Consider the following 20607-nt stretch of genomic DNA (forward strand, 5'->3'; position numbering starts at 1 on the left):
TGGCGCTTACTCCATTGGACCATCTGTATAGGCCCATATTCTATTTCTTAAGGATATAGTAAAAGCTCTCAAAGAAATGCTTAGAATAGACTAGTACTGTCCAATTCTTTCTGAGCACTAAGGAAGTAGAATATTTTACAAAAGTAAAAGAAAGCCCTTGCTCTAGTTTATAAACAAGACTTTGAATGCCGTATAAAACATTAAGTAATAGAAAAGGAGAAAATAACTCTGCTGTGACTTCCTTCAAAATCATGGATAATACATATGATTTTTATTTTTCTTATGGGAGAACTCAAGGCAGTAAGAAAAGGAAGTATGAAAAAGGAAGTTCAAAAAGCAAGTATAAAACCCCCATCTTCAAAAAAAATTTTTACTGTAGTACATTTCCCTCTCCACAGAAGACAGAGTAAAGAGATAGAGATCAAGCTTTTTGACCAGGAAACTGTTGCACAGAGCTCTGCTTCTCTGCAAGGCTAGGGAATTCCAGTTTTGGAAGCACCTGTGTCATTTCTCACCAAAAGGAAATCGAATCCTAGATTTACAGGTACTTTGTCTAATCCTATCTCAAAGAGAGCTTGTAGGTCACCATTGCCTCTGGTATTTTTAAGAATGTCAGCAAAGTAACCATTGTCTGTCAAAGATGGTCAATTTGACTTGTTGAAGAGTGAACAGTGCCAAATCTCTTATAATAAATAGGAATGCTAATATCCATTTATAAGTGAGTACATACCATGTGTGTTCTTTTGTGACTGGGTTACCTCATTCAGGATGATATTTTCTAGTACCATCCATTTGCCTAAGAATTTCATGAAGTCATTGTTTTTAATAGGTGAATAGTACTCCATTGTATGAATGTTCCACAATTTCTGTATCCATTCTTCTGTTGAAGGACATCTAGATTCCTTCCAGCTTCTAGCTGTTATAATTAAGTCTCCTATGAACATAGTGGAGCATGTATCCTTATTGCATGTTGGAGAATCTTCTGGGTATTTGCCGAGTAGTGGTATAGCTGGGTCCTCAGGTAGTACTATGTCTAGTTTTCAGATGAACTGCCAGATTGATTTCCAGAGGCATTGTACCAGCTTGCAATCCCACCAGCAATGGAGGAGTGCTCCTCTTTCTCTATATCCTCACCAGCAACTGCTATCACCCGAGTACTTGATCTTTGTCATTCAGACTGGTGTGAGGTCGGAACTCAGGGTTGATTTGATTTGCATTTCCCTCATGACTAAGGATGTTGAATATTTCTTTAAATGCTTATTGGCCATTCTATATTCTTCAGTTGGGAATTCTGTTTAGCTCTGTTCCCCATTTTTTAATAGAGTTATTTGATTCTCTGGAGTCTAATTATTTGAGTTCTTTGTCTATATTGGATATTAGCCCTCTATCACATGTAGAATTTGTAAAGATCTTTTCCAAATCTGTTGGTTGGCATTTTGTCCAATTGACAGTATCTTTTGCCTTACAAATGCTTTGCAATTTTACAATTTGTCAATTGTTGATCTCAGACATAAGCCATTGGTGTTCTGTTCAGGAACATTTCCCATGTGCCCATGTGTTCGAAGCTCTCCCTGACTTTCTCTTCTATTAGTTTCAGTGTATTTGGTTTTAAGTGGAAGTCCTTGATCCACGTGGACTTGAGCTTTGTACAAAGAGATAAGAATGGATAAATGTGCATTCTTCTATGTGCTGCCCACAAGTTGAACCAGCACGATCTGTTGAAAATGTTGTCTTTTTTCCAGTGGATGTTTCTTTGCTCTTTTGTTAGCCCAAAACCTCAGAATACCCAAGATAAAAATTCAAAGACCCTATGAATCTCAAGAAGAAGGAAGAACAAAATATGGACGCTTCAGTCCTTCTTAGAAGGGGGAACAAAATACTCACAGGAGGTAGAGGGTGGGAAGGACTTTGGAGGAATAGAGGAGGAGAAGGGGGTAAGGGGGAAGAATCAGGTATGAGAGGAGACCGGGATGATATATGGAATGTCATGAATTTTAACCAAGGTGTGTAGCAATGGAAGATGGGGAACTGGGGGTAGCCACCAACAAGTGCCAGATGCCAACAATGCAAGAGGCTCCCAGGACCCAACAAGGATGAGATTAGATGAAATGCCCAACAAGGGGAAAAAGAACCTGTAAAGACCATATCCAGAGGCTAGGCAAGGCTCCTGGTTGCAGGATGGGGGCACACACTCACCTCCAAATTATTAACCCAGAAAGGCTCCTGTCTAAAGGAAATACTGAGACAAAATGTGGAGCAGAGCCTGAAAGAAAGGAAATTCAGAGACTTCCCCACCTGGGGATTCATCCCATATACATACACCAAATCCAGAAGTGCTTCCTAACAGGAGGCTATTATAGCTGTCTCCTGAGAGGCTTGCCAGAGTCTGATAAATACAGAGGTAGATGCTTGCAGCCAACCATTGGAGGAGTTAGAGAAATGGCTTAGGGAGCTGAAGGGGTTTGCAACCCCATAGGAAGAACAAAAATATCAACTAACCAGACTAGCCAGAGCTCCCAGGGCCTAAGCCACCAACCCAAGAGTACACATGGTGGGACCCATGGCTCCATTTACATATGTAGCAGAGGATGGCATGTCTGGCATCAACAGGAGAAGCTCTTGGTTCTGTGAAGACTCAATGCCCCAGTGTAGGGAAATACCAGGGCGGTAAGGTGGGAGTCAGTGGGTGAATGCAGAAACATACTCATAGAAGCAGGGGAGGGGAGATAGGAGAGGGAATTCTGGAGTGAAAAACCAGTAAAGGGGATGACATTTGAAATGTAAATACATTAAATATCTACTAAAAAAAGAAAAGATACTTAAATCAATTTCAGTCTCTGTTGAGCTGCAGGCTTTGTTATTCTTCCTGAACAATAAATAAATAAATAAATAAATAAATAAATAAATAAATGTAAAAGCATTCATCTATAAGTAAGGTTGGATCATCTTCAAAGGCCCTGATTAATTTCTGTCTATATGAGATAGAACCACCTCCTTCAAGTCTTTTATTATCACATTTCAAATATTCTCCATATTCTAGAAGTCTGCTACCAATATATGCATGCTCACATATTCAAGCACACATAATATTCTAGTGTAATTTACAAAAATTTGGATCCTGACTATATTTTGAAGTGCTTTATTGATGGTCTGGTGTCCACCAAGAGTGTCATCAAGAGGTAATAGAACCTGGAAAAGCTAAGATTCCATGCTTCTCAAATCTAAAACTTTACTACAATGAATAGAATTAGAAAATGGAACCTTGTAAATTTGATAACACAGTTTTGTAGCAGAGATTCTTGTATGTATGAGAGAAGGCATATTTTTATCTTTTGGCCATCTATAGAGAATTAGGAGACAAGTATTTAAATGTGAGTATTTTTTGGGTAATATTCTGTTAGCTTTAGGCAGTCATGAGAAAATATCTGAGATAAATAACTTAAAGGATTGAAATTCTCTTTGGCTCATGCCATCCAAGATTTCAGTTTATAGTCACCATACAATAAACACATTCAAATGTGAATTTTGAAGGGGTAAAGGATCTAGTAGTGATTAAATAAATATTTGTATTACAGGAATTATATGTTGTGCAATATGTTAAACTTAAGAAGGAATTGTACTTAGTGGAAGTATTAGTTAAATTCTAGCCACTGGAGCTAAGAGGTGGGGAGATGTCTGTGGTACATGGATAGAACTCAGGTGACAGCAGATGCTGGAGAGGTTGGGGAGGAAGAGGAACATTACTTCATTGCTGGTGGGATTGCAAGCTAGTACAACCACTCTGGAAATCAGTTTGGCGATTCCTCCAGAAATTGGATATAATTCTACCAGAGGACCCAGCTATACCATTCCTGGGAATATACCTAGAAGATGCTCCAACATGCAATAAGGGCACATGCTCCACCATGTTCATAGCAGCCTTATTTATAATAGCCAGAAACTGTAAATATCCCAGATGTCCCTCAACAGAGGAATAGATACAGAAATTGTGGTACATCTACACAATGGAGTACTACTCAGCTATTAAAAACAATGAATTTATGAAATTCTTAAGGAAATGGATGGATCTGGAGAATATCATCCTGAGTGAGGTAACCCAATCACAAAAGAACACACATGGTATGCACTCTCTGATAAGTGATTATTAGCCCAGAAGTTTGGAATACTCAAAGTACAATCCACAAACCACAAGAAACTGAAGAAGAAGGAAGGCCAAAATGTGGACACTTCATTCTTTCTTAAAAGTGGGAACAAAATACCCATGGAAGGGGTTGCAGAGACTAACTATAGAGCAGAGACTGAAGGAAGGGCACTCTAGCCTGATATATAGCTGTCTCCTGAGAGGCTCTGACAGTACCCTAAAATTACAGAAGTAGAGGCTCACAGCCATCCATTGAACTGAGTACAGGGTCCCCAATGTAGGAGTTAGAGAAAGGACTGAAGGAGCTGAAGGGTTTGCAGCCCCTTAGGATGAACAACAACATGAACTAACTAGTACCCTCAGAGCTCCCAGGGACTCAGCCACCAACCAAGGAGTACACATGGTGGGACTGATTGCTTTAGCAGCATGTGTATGGTAGAGGATGGCCAAGTCGGTCATCAACAGGAGGAGAGGCTCTTGGCCCTGTGAAGTTTCTGTGCCCCAGTGTAGAGGAATGCCAGGGCCAGTAAACAGGAGAGGGTAAGGTGGCAAGCAGGGGGAGGGAACAGGGGTTTGTTCTTGTTGTTGTCTTTGTTTTTTTTTTTTTTTTTTTTTTTTTTTTGTTGTTGTTGTTTTAGGAGGGGAAACTGGGAAAGGAAAAATCATATGACATGTAAATAAAGAAAATATCTACTAAAAAAGGAAATTTTCACCTTGATTAATACTAGTGGCTTAATGGTTGTAGTCTACAGCCTTGGAATTGACAGTTGCTCCCTTAATATTTTCCCCCTTTGTATAAGCCAATGTAACTAGCCTCCTTTTGTACATCAAGAAAGCAGGATCAGTCTAGAAACCCCATCCCACACTTCAAATAAATTATAATTAATAGCTTGATGTTTTACCTAAAATCATGTTAATGAGAAAATCCCATTAATGAGGGCAAGTAAACACAGATCCAAGCACTGTGACTCTCACAGCAAGCTGTCTGATTGATCACAGAGTTCCAGATTCAGTATACAACTGTGTAGTGACATTCAGGTTATGAAAGGCTGAAAAATGCAGTTTCTGGACTTAGAAGATGTCTAGTCTCAAACCTGTATCCCTGATAAAACACACTGACAAAGGTAATGTATAGGAAGTATGAGGTTTATTTCATCCTATTAGTCATAGTCTACCTTTGAGGGAAATCAAGGCAAGAAATCAAGCAGGAACCTGAAAGAGAAACCATGGAAGGTTGCTGCATATGTGTCCATCCTCAGGATCATGTTAAGCATCATCTGTCTTGGGAATGGAATCCCTCACAGTAATGTGGATCAATCTGTGTCAATCAACAGACAAGATATTCCCCACAAACGTAGAAGGAAACCTGATCACAAGAATATCTCAACTGAGACTCCTTTCTTAGATGACTCTAGACTGTGCCAATTTGGCAGTTAAAGCCATCTTGGGATACAATGCAACAAGCCCAAGTTGGAAATACTTACCAGCCTAGTGGTTGCTGGTATATTTGCAGCATTGTTGGGCTTGATAAATTGAAATGATGAAACTGAATTTATGAGTTCACTTCTGTTTATCTATGTTTATTCCAGTGTGGATCTGAGGAAGTTAGATTATTGTAATTATTATTAAAGCAGAATAATCTAGTGGTCACACATGCCATCACTTTCTTTCCAGTTTCTGAGCTTCTACTTGGCTAGTTGCTTGGTATAATTCAGTTTGATTCTCCCTAATTTAGCCTTTAGTAGCCTGTATGATGCCCATGTGTATAGATGAAGGCTGAATGGACATTAGATTCTTCAGTAGATCCTAAGTATTGTCTGAAGATATAAAGGCACAAGTTATAGGGAAGGCACAGGAAAGATAGATGGTATAGGAAGGAAGGAAATCTTCCTACTTCCTCTTTAGAATGAATAGAATTTGACTGAGCAACAGATGCGAAGTATATTCCCATCCAAAAAAAAAAAAAAAAAAAAAAAAAAAAAAAAAAAAAAAAAAAAGACTAAAGATGAAAAAAACCCAAACATTTAAGATTCCATGAGAGTTTGGGATATGAAGAGAATAAATGACAGAACTGTCAGGAGTAAGCACACCTTCTGGGATAGAAATGTTCTCAGGCTTGAATATAATTTTACCCTGTATCTGTTAGAGCTGCGACATTTAGGTCTGCACTAGAAAATCAGCACGGTAACATTCCACCTCAGTTTTCCTGTCAGACACCAATGATGCTAACACCAGATAGTCACTAGATAGTGACCAAAGGTTTCCAGCTCCGTGGTTCCTTGAGTCATGAACCAGTTTGCACAACTCTGAAAGCCTGAGCCTGTCATTTATGGGCAATACAATGAGAAGGTTTGTTATTGACATTTGCCAGTGGAGTTTCAGCTGCTTAGATGCTTCATTAATCAAAGAGCATTTGGAGAGGGCAGAAAATGGTCCTGTGGATGCCAAGGGAGACACAGAAACATGACTCACACTCTGACCTGCAGCCACTGGGGACAGGAGGCTTACACAAACAAATTGTTAATTAAGACCACAAGGTCATAAATAACATGACCCAAATGAATGGATCAGACCATAGATACTACAGACATTTAAGCAAAATTGAGGAGGAGCAGTGTATTTCAGGAAGAAATCCTTGGTTTGCCTTATTTGTTTGCTTCTATGATTGTTTAATTATTTATTGGTCTGTAATGACATGCGACATTAGAACATTTTCATACATTCATGTAGGTTTTTTTTTTTAAGTATACCCCATTGTCCTCTTTTGTGCCTCCCAGTCCTGCTACTCTTACATTTCTTTCCAAGTGGTCCTACCCTATGTCTTCTTTTTAAATGGACCAATAACTTTAATGAGAATTACTTATAGAAACATATGTGAGGGGTTATTAACAGGAGTGGGAGCAACTTACCAGTGACTTCACCATTGAAAAACATTGTCTCTCTCCTCTCCTACCACTGTTCACTGCCTAGAAGCTCCTTGCAGCACCATGGTGAAATATTGGTGGGATCAATCTTGCGCAGGTTTTGTTTAGTTTGACATGGTTGTTTGGCTAGTCATCTCTCACATCCGTGATTACCTACAAATTTTTGATGTACTAAAGGTAATAAATCATTCATTCATCTGCTTTAATCTACTTTGTGCATTTACATGACTACAGTCTAGCATCAAGAAGTCCCTGCCTCTATTCATACAGTTTATAAGAGGATCATGCAGAAGAAATGGGCTTGAAAAGTGAGGGATAGATGTGGACTTGTCTAGCAACAACTCGTGCTGGTATGCCAAGAAATTAATTCCCTAAGCACAAATGACTACTTTTCCTTCTTCGTAGCATCATGAGGACTAGAGAGATGGTCTCTTCAGTAAAGCATAAGGACCACATTTAAAAAGCAGGCATAACTGTGTGTATTAATAACTCAGACCTTTGCCTCAGGCCACATTATTTTTAAAAAAATATTTCTTTAGATTCTATCCATGGAAATGAAATACTAAATTTGTAATATTTGATAATGTGAGCTTATCACCTTCCAGAAATAACATCCAAATTTGTTTTTCAAATCGGGACATATTTCTCTGTTTCCCTCTAAATCAGTGATTCACAATGCTGTGACTTTTAAATAAAGGTCTTTACATTCTGTTAAACCCCCATAAGATTATTTTTATTGGTACTTTATAACTGTAATTTTCTATTATCATAGACTGTAGTGTAAATATCTGATATGCAAGATACTTGATATGAGACTCCATGGAATACTCACTGAACTGCAAATTCTCAACCTGCAGATTAAGAAACACTGCTCTAGTGATTGTGTCCTTTGCCTTACAGAAGATTTTCTGTTTTATGAGGTTTCATTTATTAATTGTTGATTTTAGCCCATGAGCTATTCATTTTCAGTTCAGGAAATTATTTCTTGTACCAATGTATTCAAGGGTGTTTCCCACTTTCTTTTCTAGTAGATTCGTGTATCTGGGTTTACATTAAGGTCTTTGATCCATTGAACTTGGGTTTTGTGCAGAGTGATATGGATTTGTTTGCATTCTTATACATGCAGATATCCAGGTAGACCACCACCATTTGTTGAAGATGCTTTCTTTTTTTCTATTATATGTCTTTGGCTTCTTTGTCAAAATCAAGTGTCCATAGTTCTGAGGATTTATTTCTGGTACTTCAATTCAATTCCATTGATCAACTTATCTGTTTGCATACCAATAGCATGAAGATTTTATTACTATTTCTCTGGAATACATCTTGAAATCTGGGGTGGTAAAACCTCCAAAAGTTTTTTTTTTACTGTACAGGATTATTTTAACTATCCTGGGTTTGTTGTTTCTGTATGAATCTGAAAATTGTTCTTTCAAGGTCTCTAAAGATTGTGTTGAATTTCTTATGGAAACTGCATTGAATCTCTAGGTTCCTTTGGTAAAAAGTCCATTTCTACTATGTTAATCATACTGATCCATGAGCATGGGGAATCTTTCCATCTTCTATTATCTTCATTTTCTTTCTTCAGAGACTTGGAGTTCTTGTCATACAGGATTTTCACTTACTTGGTTAGAGTTACACTAAGATATTTTATGTTATTTGTGGCTATTGTGAAGAGTGGTGTTTACCTGATTTCTTTCTCAGTTTGGTTATCATTTGTATAAAGGAGGGCTACTGATTTTTTTAGTTAATTTTGTATCCAGCTACTTTGCTAAAGGTGTCTATCAGTTCTATGAGTTCTCTGGTACAATTTTTGGAGAAACTTATTTATACTACCATAATTATCTGTGAATACTGATTCTCTGACTTCTTCTTTCCAAATCTGTATTCCCTTGATTCCCTTAGTTGTCTTATTGCTCTAGCTAAACTTCTCATCCTATATTGAATAGATATGGGGAGAGTGGAAAGCCTTGACTTGTCTCTGATTTTAATGGAATTGCTTTATACTTCTCTCCATTTAATTGGAAGTTGATTGTTAGCTTGCTGTATCTTGATTTTATTCTGTTTATATGTTTTTATATGTTATATGTTTCTTGTGTCACCACTCTCTCCAATACTTTTAACATGAAGGAGTACTGGATTTTGTCAGTTTTTTTTTAATCTATTTAGATATTGGAATGAACAATCAATAACTGGCCTAATTTCAGACACATCATATGGTAAGCATCAACCCCTGACACTATTAATGATGTTCTGGTATTCTTGCAGACATGAGTATAGCATAACTATCTATCTGCTGAAAGGCTCCATCCAGTAACTGACTCAAACATATGTAGAGATACACAGAAAGACTTTATTCAGAACTCACAAAGTTTTGTGGAAGAGTTGGGAGAAGGTTTGAAGGATCGAGAGTGGATAGGGACTCTATAGGAAGACCAACAGGGTCTACTCACATGGATCTTTGGGGTCTTCTAGAGATTGGACCATCAACTAAAGGGCATATATGGGCTGGACCTAGGCCCCTGCACATATGTAGCAGTTGTACACCTTACTTTTCATGTGGGTCACCCAACAACTGGAGTTGGGGCTGTCCCTAACTCTGTTGCCTAACTATGAATCCTATTCCCCTAACTTGGCTGCCTGTCTGGCTTCAGTGGGAGATGTGCCTAGTCCTGCAATGACTTGATGTTCCAGGGTGGATTTTTACCCAGTGGGGGCCTCTTCCTTCTCAGAAGAGAAGGGGTGGAAGGGAGTGGCTGTGGGAAGGGATGCTGAGAGGACAGGGGAGCTGTGATTTGGATGTAAAATGAAAGAATAAATTAGTGAATGAATAAATGAAACAAAAAAGAACCACTGGTCTACATCCTCTAATACTCAGTAGGGGGAAAAGTTAGTGGTACATTCCCAACAATCATTAGTCATGAGAGTCAAGATCAACTCTCACGTGAAGAAAAGAGATACTTAAGAGAAGTAGAATGCAATGGATCAAGTTTTAAAGGAATGGAGAGCTTTCATAAACAAAGGTGTCCAAGACAACTGAAAATTGTCTCTTTTAGACTTAGGTTTGATAAGGGAATGGCAGCCACCTAATAATGTGTGACATACATGTCTTATCCGAGATTCTCTGGATGAGTATAACAAGCAAAATATACATTGCAAAGGATAACTATTAGATTGGCTTTCAAAATATTGGATGAGTAGTGCAATGATGATTTTCATGCAATGATACATACAACACAGTAAGAAAGGCAGAGAAGCCAGTACCTGTTCAGTTCGTAAGGTTGATGATGAGCAGTTCCAGGATGGGAATGAAGGCCTAGAGGATTCTTGGAGAGCTGCTGCTCTTTGGTCTTGTTGGGAGGTTAAATGAACTAGAGTAAGTTGTCAGCAAAGGGTGGCAACAGCAGCAGCAGCAACTATGTGGACATCTTCACCAGCAGGTGGCTTAGATGGACAGGTAGAGCAATACCCCTTTTTCCTGGGATCTCTCTGTATCTGACCTACCATGGAAAAATGCCATCCATCATGAGACCGTCTTCTCCTCTAAGTGAGTCCTCCCAGGAAATACCGTGACAGGCCCAGAGAGAGACAACTCCCTTATGTAATTCCACGTTCAAACATTGTTACAACCAATGTTGAAGGGCACAATGTTTTTTAATAGATGGTGAGAAGAGATCCAAAGAGGCCTGTCTACTGTTGACTCATAGTTTCTCTCCAAGTGTTCCCTTCTTCTTCAGTGTGCAAAGACCCCATTGGCAATGGAAGTTCTCATGGGAAGAGGAGTATTTCCTAGCTAGGTACTCTAGTTTGCCATTTGGGGGAATTTCTGTCATTCCTTGGTAAAGAGAAATTTCTGATTCTGTGACTTGATTCTTGTGACCAAAAAATAGAAGTGGATAAGGAAGGAGGACAGACCCAAGCATGTTGGTTCTAAGATCATCCAGTGCCTTTTGGATCAGGCACTCAATATCAAAATACTGTGCTTTTAAAGAGAGTGATGTGAACCTTGATTCTAGTAGAAGTTGCTGTATTTTGAGCCATCATGTTAAAATTGGAGACCTTTGCTACCCTCAATGAGCCCTCCCAGAACTGAAGACCCTTTAAGTCTCAGTTCCTAAATAATGTACTCAATTCCCTGAAGTAACCCAGGATAGTTGCCTCAGGAAGATGCTTGGACACCAGCAGTAGTACTTTTCTGTTCTCCTTGGACAATGCCTGCTGACTCAAAGCTGTTATTTGCAGAAAAGTTGGGAGGGACAAGCTGATGGAGATGGTTCTCCCTAGTTTATGAGTAATTAATTTTACTTCAGAGTAATTAATTTTACTTCAGGCTTGTCATTTGGTCTCTTGTTTGCATGGTGAGGAGATTGAAACTTTGAATACTGGGCAACAAATACTGAACTATATTTCTATCTCCAGATTTCCTTCTTAAAACATGCTTTAAAAAGATATTTATTTCTTTGTGTTTGTCTGTGCTTATGAAAATAGTTACCAATGCTATGAGCATACATGTGGAGGTCAGAGAACAACTTTCAGGATTCAGTTCTCTTCATTTTGTGTGTTCCAAGGATTGAACTTAGGTCCTTAGATTTGTTGGAAAGAGCCTATTTATGTTGAGTGATCTTGTTGGCCCAAATATGGTTTTGTTAACAATCAAATTCTGGAGAATACCTAGAGATGTTATTTTGAGTCCAGATACAGAGTGACATAGAAAATAAGGGCTGAGTGAAAAGAAAACCATCTTAAAGGAGGGCACGCCACCTTACTCACTTGGTCTGGTCCATGTTTCCCAGATATGGGTAGATATCTGTTTTCTTTTCCTAGCTTTTATCTTTTTTAGGAACTCCACAATGAAGAAGTCCTCTATCTGGCTATGCAGCCCAGTTCCTGGTGACTCTTGAGCTTGTCAACATCTGAGATGATGCAGGTTTCAGCTTTAATTAATATCTCATGAAGCTCAGAATCTGTATTTCTAAAATTTCTCCTGGCAATTTTTGTTCAAGAGCTGTTGATTTTTCACAGCTCAGAACATGGGACCAGGGAACTACATAGGAAATTGTTAAATCAAAAAGAAATCATAACACTTGCTGCACAAACCTCATGACCTGAGTTCAAACTCACATCCACATAAAGGGGATGAAATGAGTCCACAAAACTGTGTCTGACTTTGAGCTTCTGTACACACAACATGCAAAACACCAATAATAAATAACACTTGAAAAAAACAAGAAAGTCAAGTACTAGAGAGCTGGATACATGGGTGCTTCCTGCATAAGCATGAGAATTTGAGTGCAGATTCTTAGTATCCACATAAATGGCTGGGTGCCATGGTACCTGCCTGCAATTTCAGCTCAGCAACATAGATGTAAGAGGATCCCTGGAGTGCAATGACCATGCAGGTAGTCAGAATTATCATAATAAAGGGTCAGTGAGAGATATTGTCTCAAAAAATATTTTTGGGGGACTTGTACCACAGTAAGAGCCAAGATTTTAAACTCTACTAAATACAAAACAAACAAGAAAGACTTTATATACTCATGTTCATTTAAGAAAATATTAGTAGTGATGTATTATTTTTAAGTATACAGCTAATATGTTTGGAGTTATTTAATATTTATATTGAGAAAAATGTATTTTCAGTATTGCTGTAGACGAGCATCTACATAAGACTTAAATCGATTGTTGTTTTATATCAAGCAACTTTTATAATACTTAGTTTTATTTTTATAACATTTTATAAATTTTAAGGAATACGACAAGAAATATATTATAGGTATTGAAGGGGGGTCTATGGGAGGAGCGGTGGTACAAAAGAGGAACAAGAATGTGATTCAATTCTATTTAATTAAAACATGTTTTTAAATGTTAACAAATTCAAATAGATTGAAATCATGTAACTTTTCTGATAATGCAGTAAAAGTTAAAAAAAAAAATTTTTTTAAAAAAAGAAAAACATTGGAGAGAGTTTGAGGTAGATACCTGATCTCAACTTCTGTCCTTCATATATACACAAACGTATTCACATACACATACACCATCACCACTATCACCAGCACCACTCACAGTCAAACACTGAAAAAGTTGGATAATGACATTAGAAAGGATGAGGGCACAGAATTCACATATGAACAAATGAAGGGAGGCCTCTGACTCCTGCAAGTATACCTTCGCCATCTCCTGTGATGCTGTGCATCTATAATAGGCTAGGTGGTAGAGTCTGTGATTCGACTGAACTTCCATCCCACTGTGGCCTATCCCTAGGCAAATGATTGGATTCTGGGTGCTACCCAGACCTTGCATGGTGAATCATACTTGCATTTCCAGGCCTATTCATAACTTACTTTAAAATACAACTTTATGTGTTTAGATACATTAAAATTAGCATGTGCATAAAAGGAAAACTGGCTTATAGTTGGCTTGAACCTGAAATGTTCTTTTAAAATATCAAAATTCACCATTAGGAATCACCTGACAAAACCTTACCTCATTAGCACAGTCCCCATGACCAAGTCCCAAATCCTAGTTTCTCTAGAACTGTTGCCTATGACAGAAGATAGGGCCAGCAGAAGGAGAAGTGTCTGGGTCTCCCATCTATGGGAAGCAGATATTGAGAGAGCTGGTTGGCAACATGGTAAGTCTCTGCCACCAGGGCTCATCTGAGTAGATGGAACACAGCTGTCAGGGTGGGAGCAGAGTTGATCTCTAGGTTTAGTACTTGGTACTAAAACTGCCCTGGAAAGATTCTGAACACAGAAGTTCAGAGCTGCTTGCTCTACCCTGGCCACTGAGAGCCAAGCAGGGTTCTTTCTGTCTTCTTTCGAGAGGACTTTTCAGTGAAGGCTCCAGGGGCTTCTGCCATTTCCTATCTAGTGTTCTTCTGATAACTATTCCTAGTTCACCTGGCTTTGTTTTTTTCTGCTGCTATTTTGCCTATTGTCCTGTCATATTGTCTCTTGGGGTGATTTCCACCAGTAGATAGGAGCGAGAGGCACTGCCTCTAAGCTCACTCATATAACCCTCTGAGAATATGAACCTCTGACCTGGTTATTCCCAAGTTGAAGACCCCTCACTGGTCCCTGTGCTCTATAGCAGTGATTGTAGTCCTTCTTTTCATTAGAATTATCCAAATACATTGTGAGTGTGTTTGTGTGTGTGTGTGTGTATGTGTGGGTGTGTGTGTATGCACGTGGGTGCATGCATGCATGTGTACATGCATGTGCATATGTGTGTGTGTGTGTGTGTGTTAGGAGCAGGAAGAATGCAAAGCAGGAAGAGGTAAGTATATGTGTTCCTGTGTGAAATATGGCAGTACTGTTTTAAGGGTGTTGCGGCAACAGAATATGTACGTAAAGTCAGTGGACAACATTTGGGTATTCGTCTTTATGTTTCTATCTTGTCATGAGGTAGTGTTTGAGACTTGCTATGTAAGCAGGGTTAGCTGGTCTTCAAGCCTTTGCAAATTCTCCTGTCTCCAGGAACTATAAATGCTGACAGGTGATTTTGGCTTTTAGGTGGGCTCTCTGGTTTGTCAGGGATGAACTGCAGAGGATTCTGCCCCCTGAACCATCTCAACCCCCTCCAAATCATGGATTTTTGTTTTGTTTTGTTGTTGCTATTTGTTTGTTTTGTTTGTTTTAGTGAATATGCCCAAATTCCCTCCAAAGACATTTTTAGAAAATTGATTCAAGTAAAATATTCCCCAGAACGCTGTTTCAAAGCTCTTGTTCTTACCCCAACTGCTGTTGATCCTTGCTATTCCAAACTAATTCCCTTTCTAGTTTCATTGTCTTTGCTTTTAATGACCCAGTAAGTTCTATTGGTATTGTTTACAGGAGCGTGGATAGAGAGCTGCATGTTCTTAAGCACCTTCTAGTGTCTACACTACCAAAAGACAAGCTCTCTTATCCAGCAGCCATTAAAGGAATAAACATCATGGTGGTTTGAGGCATGTCAAGTTCCTCAGGCTGTATGATAGGGTATTGGTTGGAAAAAGGTTTTGCAAGTCTTGTTGGGAGTAATCATGATGCCTGTGAATTTAGAAGTGCAAGCCGTTATGCTATTCCCAGAACCAGCCTAGATGTCCATTGTCTAAGTTGTTAGTTCCTTTGTCTTTCTCATTTACCTAAATTCAAAGGATGAGGTCCTTGGCCCTGTGAAGGTTCTATGCCCCAGTGTAGGGGAATGCCAGGGTCAGGAAGCAGGAGAGGGTGGGGTGGTGAGCAGGGGAAGGGGGGAGGGAATAGGTTTTCTTTTTTTTTAAGAGGGGAAACTGGGAAAAGGGATATCACTTGAAATGTAAATAAAGAAAATATCTAACAAAAAATAAATTAAAAAAATCAAAGGATGATGTTTGAGTCCTTTCTGCAACTGCCCCTGACTTTTAATTATGCTTCATTCAAAATACAACGGCATGCAATGTTATTATCTGTACTTGCCCAACCCCAAGACTGTCTGGGACTCCCTGTTCTGTTCAGTGTTAATTCATATGAGTGCCTGGGCACTTGAGGTGGGGTTTCTGCACATACAACTATAGTAGTAGTTATAATACTGAGAGTCATCATTACGTACACTCAGTGATCCCCCTTGGAAGGTGAGGAAGCTGAGGCAAGGAGAAAGAAGGCAGCCCATCATACAGCCAGGCACACTGAAGGTTGTCTGAAGGATGAACATGTGTCACTCCTGTGTTATTGTGGTCTGAGAGCTCAATACAACTGTGATATTTTCCAGTGTTCATTAGGTCATACACAACCAAGAGCCTCCATACATGACACTTTGAAAGGAAGTTAGTGGCCCTCCATGAAAAATTCCAAATGGAGTTTCCTCAGTAACATAGGTCAGTGTTTCCATGCAGCTGAAAAGGATCTGGGTCGAAGGAACAGGACAGTTTGCTGTTAATCAGGAAAATCTTTACACTCCAAATTCCTGTGAATAGTCTTCTTTTCAGGTTTGATTACTTTAACAATGAAGCCAAACAGATATGTTCGTCATTTTTGGTGATGTGTCAGGGAAGGCAAGTGTCTCAGGCAATGTGTTATGAGTGACTTAGAAAAAAACCTCTTGAAATTCAGAATAATAATTGAACCGGTAAAGGTGCTTGCCAAGTCTGACCATATAAGCTCGATTCTTGGAATCCAGGTAGTATATGGAGAGATTCAACTCACACAAATTGTCTTTGACTTCCACATGTGCACCCCACCACACACAGAGAGACAGTTGCTATTCAATTGGTCTGCATCTTATTTATAGTAGGAAACTCTCTCTGCCTTGCTATGAAGCTGGCTTTGTCAACTTCAGGAAATGCACATGAATGTAGAAGCAATCATGTCTGGACAATTAAGCAATGTAAGGCATAGGGAAGGCTAGTAGGATATGGAGGATATGGTCAAAGCATGTTATATTCTTACGTTTCTTTGAGTGAGCATGATGGTTCATGCTAATTGTCACCTTGATGACATCTAGCTTCACCCAGGATCAAGCCTCCAAGAACATCAAGAGGGATTACAGAAATTAAGGTTAGACTGAGACTATCTGGAGGGACTTCCTTGAGTATGGGAGTTGATGTGGGCAGATCTATCCTCTTAACTGTAAGCAGGACCACTCCCTGAGTTGGAGACCTGATTCCGGGTGGTATACAGTAGGGAAACCCAGCTGATCAGCAACACGTATTCATCCTTCCCTGTTTCCTAAATGTGGATGTGACATGACCATCTGCTTCAAGCTGCCCTGACTTTCCTCCAACTATGTCACTACTGTATCTTCGAACCGTGAGATGAAATAGAGCCTTTATAATTTGAATTAGTTTTTTTTTTTTTGGGGGGGGCGTATTTTATCACAGCAACAGGGAAAGAAACTAAGAATGTAACCTTTTATAACTGAATAAAAAAATTTCCCAGGGCTAGTGAAGCCCAGTGGTAGATAGCGCCATAGGATATGGAAGTCCTAGCCTTGATTCTTGGAGCCATTGGTCTCAACAAAAACTTGCAAAAGACTTCACTATCAGCAGGATACAAACTTCAGAAATGTCTGAGAGAAAAAATGACCTATGCCTCTTCTGTCTGAGGATAAAATTTCTAGTATCATAGTGAGGGGTTTTAACAGTTGGGGTTTTTTTTAAAGCTTTTTCCTTGGTAGCTACTCATCACCATAATAATTAATAAATAACATTCCTTTATTTGCTGGAGATATTCCACATATTTGATTTGTTCCCTTCATTTTGAAGATGAAACTATCAGCAACGGTTCGGGAAAAGATGCTAAGCTATTAGACAGAGAAGAAAGATGACCTTCATGAAACAGCCCTTCCTGTTTCTCTTGCAGGCCGTGGCTTAAATGATGGCCTGTGGCATTCTGTCAGCATCAATGCCAGGAGAAATCGTGTTACCCTCACCCTGGATAATGATGCTGCTTCCCCAGTGCCAGACACCTCCCGAATACAGATTTATTCTGGAAAGAGTTACTACTTTGGAGGTAAGTTCCCTAGCCTTTGAGACATCAAATAAAGAGGCCGGGAAATTATTCTATCATGTGATTTAGCAATTAGATAGCTTTCCCCCATAGTCATGCATGCACACATGCAGGCATAGTCACACACCAAATAGTAAGAAATCAAAACCTCATCTAACTGTGCAAATGTAAGCTATCTAGGGCAGTGCCGAGGGCAGAAGGACCCCTAGGGTCCAGGTACTAGACATGGGTTACTTAACTCACCGAAGGTAATTCTTGTAGACATGCCAAGCTCTTGGTCTTACACTAGAAAGGAGAAACTCAGCTGAAAACTTAGAGAAAAGGAGCTACGGGTCAGCAAGTACCCACAGGAGCAAAAATTCAAGCGGGAGAGAGTACCAGTCAGCGTGGACACCTTGGCCATCCACTGCCGCTCTACTTTGTGAGCTCCATCTCCCCTTTCCTATGACTTAAGAGGTTTTCCACACCCATGGAGGATGACAGAGGAAAATAGAAAGGAGCTAGGGCATCCAAGAGACAGGGATGAGCCATTGCAATTTCTAAGTTATTGCTTTTTCTACTGTTTGCAGCAATTGCAACCCTTCTAGGAACACAAACAAAACCAAACTGGAGTAGACAAAGCTTAAATGACATTTTACCATGTTTACAAATTCACGCATGCTGAGTATTTTAAAGGTATCTCTTTTTATTAAAATAGCTGTCTAATTCTGTAGCCAGTGATCAATCTTACAGAAACCACCTCTAAAGGGGACTTATTCCCTATGGCCGGCTAACCTTAAGCTCTTAAGATACACTTCCTGAAGTCCTTTTCTAGAACATAGACAACAAGATCACTTTCAGAAGTACTGGGAAGTATAAGCAAGAGCAGAATGCAGGCTTGTTGAAGCTTAGTGGAATGCTTATTTAGCATGTAAAAGGTACTTGTCTCCATGCATTCAAACCCATGCACACTCAACTCTCTTATGGTTCCCTTACATAATATAGAAAGGGACACAACTTGGTTCAGATCTTGTAGATGTTAATATGCCCTAAAGCTTTGTCCTAAAGCTTTCAGTTCCTTCCCATGAGAAGCCAGACACAAACATTTCATAATAGCCTTCACTGAAGAGATAACAAGGGGCATCCATGGGCAAAGTCACTCATTGCTCAAACCCGAAGACCTGAGTTCTATCCTTGGAACCTGTACTGGGATGAGAGAATGGGCTCCATAATTCTATCTCCTGTATTCCATACATTCAGGACAGTACATGCATGCACACACTCTGTCTTACTCACACATAATAATAGAAATAATAGTAACAGCAATTACACATACACTATAATTACCTAGAGTTTGCTATATTCTTATCATACACTCTACACTGAGCATTTCTCCAAAGCCTGTAGTCTCCTAGCCCTAAAATCTACAAATCACCCCTTTCTTCCTTAGGTTGAGGGTCTTGAAATAGCAAGATCTTTGCACAGGCACAACATACATATTTAGGGTCTCTTTGGAAGAGAGCTGTGTAGAACAAGATCAATGCATTTGGATTTTAGCATGAGGAAGGACCATAGTCCTTTACCCACAATGACCATCACATTCCAAGCACTAGCATGTACTTTTAGATGATCTTGTATTTATAAGATAGATAATAAGGCTGCTATTTGGTGAAGTAAAATAATCTGTATGGCTCAGTCATAAAGTTCTTGCTGTGTTAGCATAAGGACATGGAATTGGACCCCTAGAGCCCTCAAAATCCAGCCTTTGTAGCACATGACTGTAATCTTCTTGCCACTCATACCATTGAGCCTGGTGTATTCAGTAGGGAACCACAGACCCATTCTCAGAGAAGATAGAAAGCAGCAATTCTAGTAGTGGTAATCTAATGCTGTAGTTCTAATCTCTGTGCATTGGCTGTGGCACATGTGTACCCATGCTCATATACATGGTCACTCTAAGAATAAGAAAATAAAAATCTGTGGGAGGCTCTAGAGACATTGAGTGTATGGAACAGATTCAAATCTTTGTTCAATGTAGTCCATAGTGAAAGAAAATGAATAGGAACAATTGCTGAGCAACGGTCCCAACTTCAAGCTGTGTGATGTAGATTACAAAGGGGTTTTCAGCCATGGAGGAAAAATAAGAGTCAGGAATTTATTCTCAGGCAAAATGGCTTTGAATAATAATGGTGCAATAATCTTCTAAAATATCACTGCGGTATAATGGCTCTGCTCCCCTCAGCTAGAATACTGCTGAATTCTGAGTGGGTTTTTAGGGTGCTAGGCTTAGAGCATGAAGATTTATCTATGATTTGAACAGTGTTTAAACAAACTCCCCACATACAGACTGTAAACTTAAGGAACATAAAAAATGAGCTTCCACAATATTAGTCAACTTCCATAAATTCTCTCTACAGTTTCAATTAGAAGCAGTTGCATCTCTTCATTTAATAGTGTGCCTGTGAGCTGTTAACCAGCTGTCAGCCCTGCAGTGACAGTCTATTAGAGATGAGTGAAATTATTCCTCTTATTTATGGCATATGGCCATTTTTTCAAGCTCATATTCCCATGTGCTCTGAACCTATGAAAATCACTGAGATGGCATTTGTAAGAGCACACACACTCACCTATCTGCTCGGTCTTCACCTGACTTAATGAGCAGAAGGCTGAGCTGACTCCAAGTGATACTATTCGGTGCCATGCATTTTTATTTTTTATAAGAAGAGTCTTTAAGAGGTGTAGTGTTAAACTCTCTCATGTGCTATTACAGCATGTAACTATGTGTACTTAAGCCCGGCATTCTTTTAATGTCTGGATTTCCTTTGCACAGCATGTCAAAAATACTGCTTGGTTCCTGAATGTACCTTTCTCAGGAACTCATCTTGTTAATGCTCCATAATTAACCAGAAAAATTACTCATCTGCCATCCTTACCAGAGCATAATTTTCTAAGAAAATGTAACTAAGAATTGCATTTTGAACTTAGAGGAGTGTTTTGAAATTCCCAAGCACTTAAAATATACAAAGTACGCTAGGGATGCCATTCAAAGGAAAGACAAACACATTTTTAGCTGTGTGTGTGTGTGTGTGTGTGTGTGTGTGTG

The 20607-nt window shown here is 39.2% G+C and overlaps 1 protein-coding gene across 5 annotated transcripts in view; it reads left to right on the top strand.

Moving 5' to 3' along the window:
- Cntnap5 (contactin associated protein family member 5) overlaps nt 1–20607 on the top strand; it is a 910241-nt gene that overhangs the window by 475650 nt on the left and 413984 nt on the right. For all 5 annotated transcript variants that reach the window (XM_031380047.1, XM_031380056.1, XM_031380065.1 and 2 more), the window contains one exon: nt 17379–17528. In XM_031380047.1, coding sequence (XP_031235907.1) covers nt 17379–17528 — 150 coding nt within the window. The remainder of the gene's footprint in view (nt 1–17378; nt 17529–20607) is intronic.

Source organism: Mastomys coucha, unplaced genomic scaffold, assembly GCF_008632895.1.
Source record: "Mastomys coucha isolate ucsf_1 unplaced genomic scaffold, UCSF_Mcou_1 pScaffold1, whole genome shotgun sequence".
In the NCBI taxonomy this organism is placed as follows: domain Eukaryota; kingdom Metazoa; phylum Chordata; class Mammalia; order Rodentia; family Muridae; genus Mastomys; species Mastomys coucha.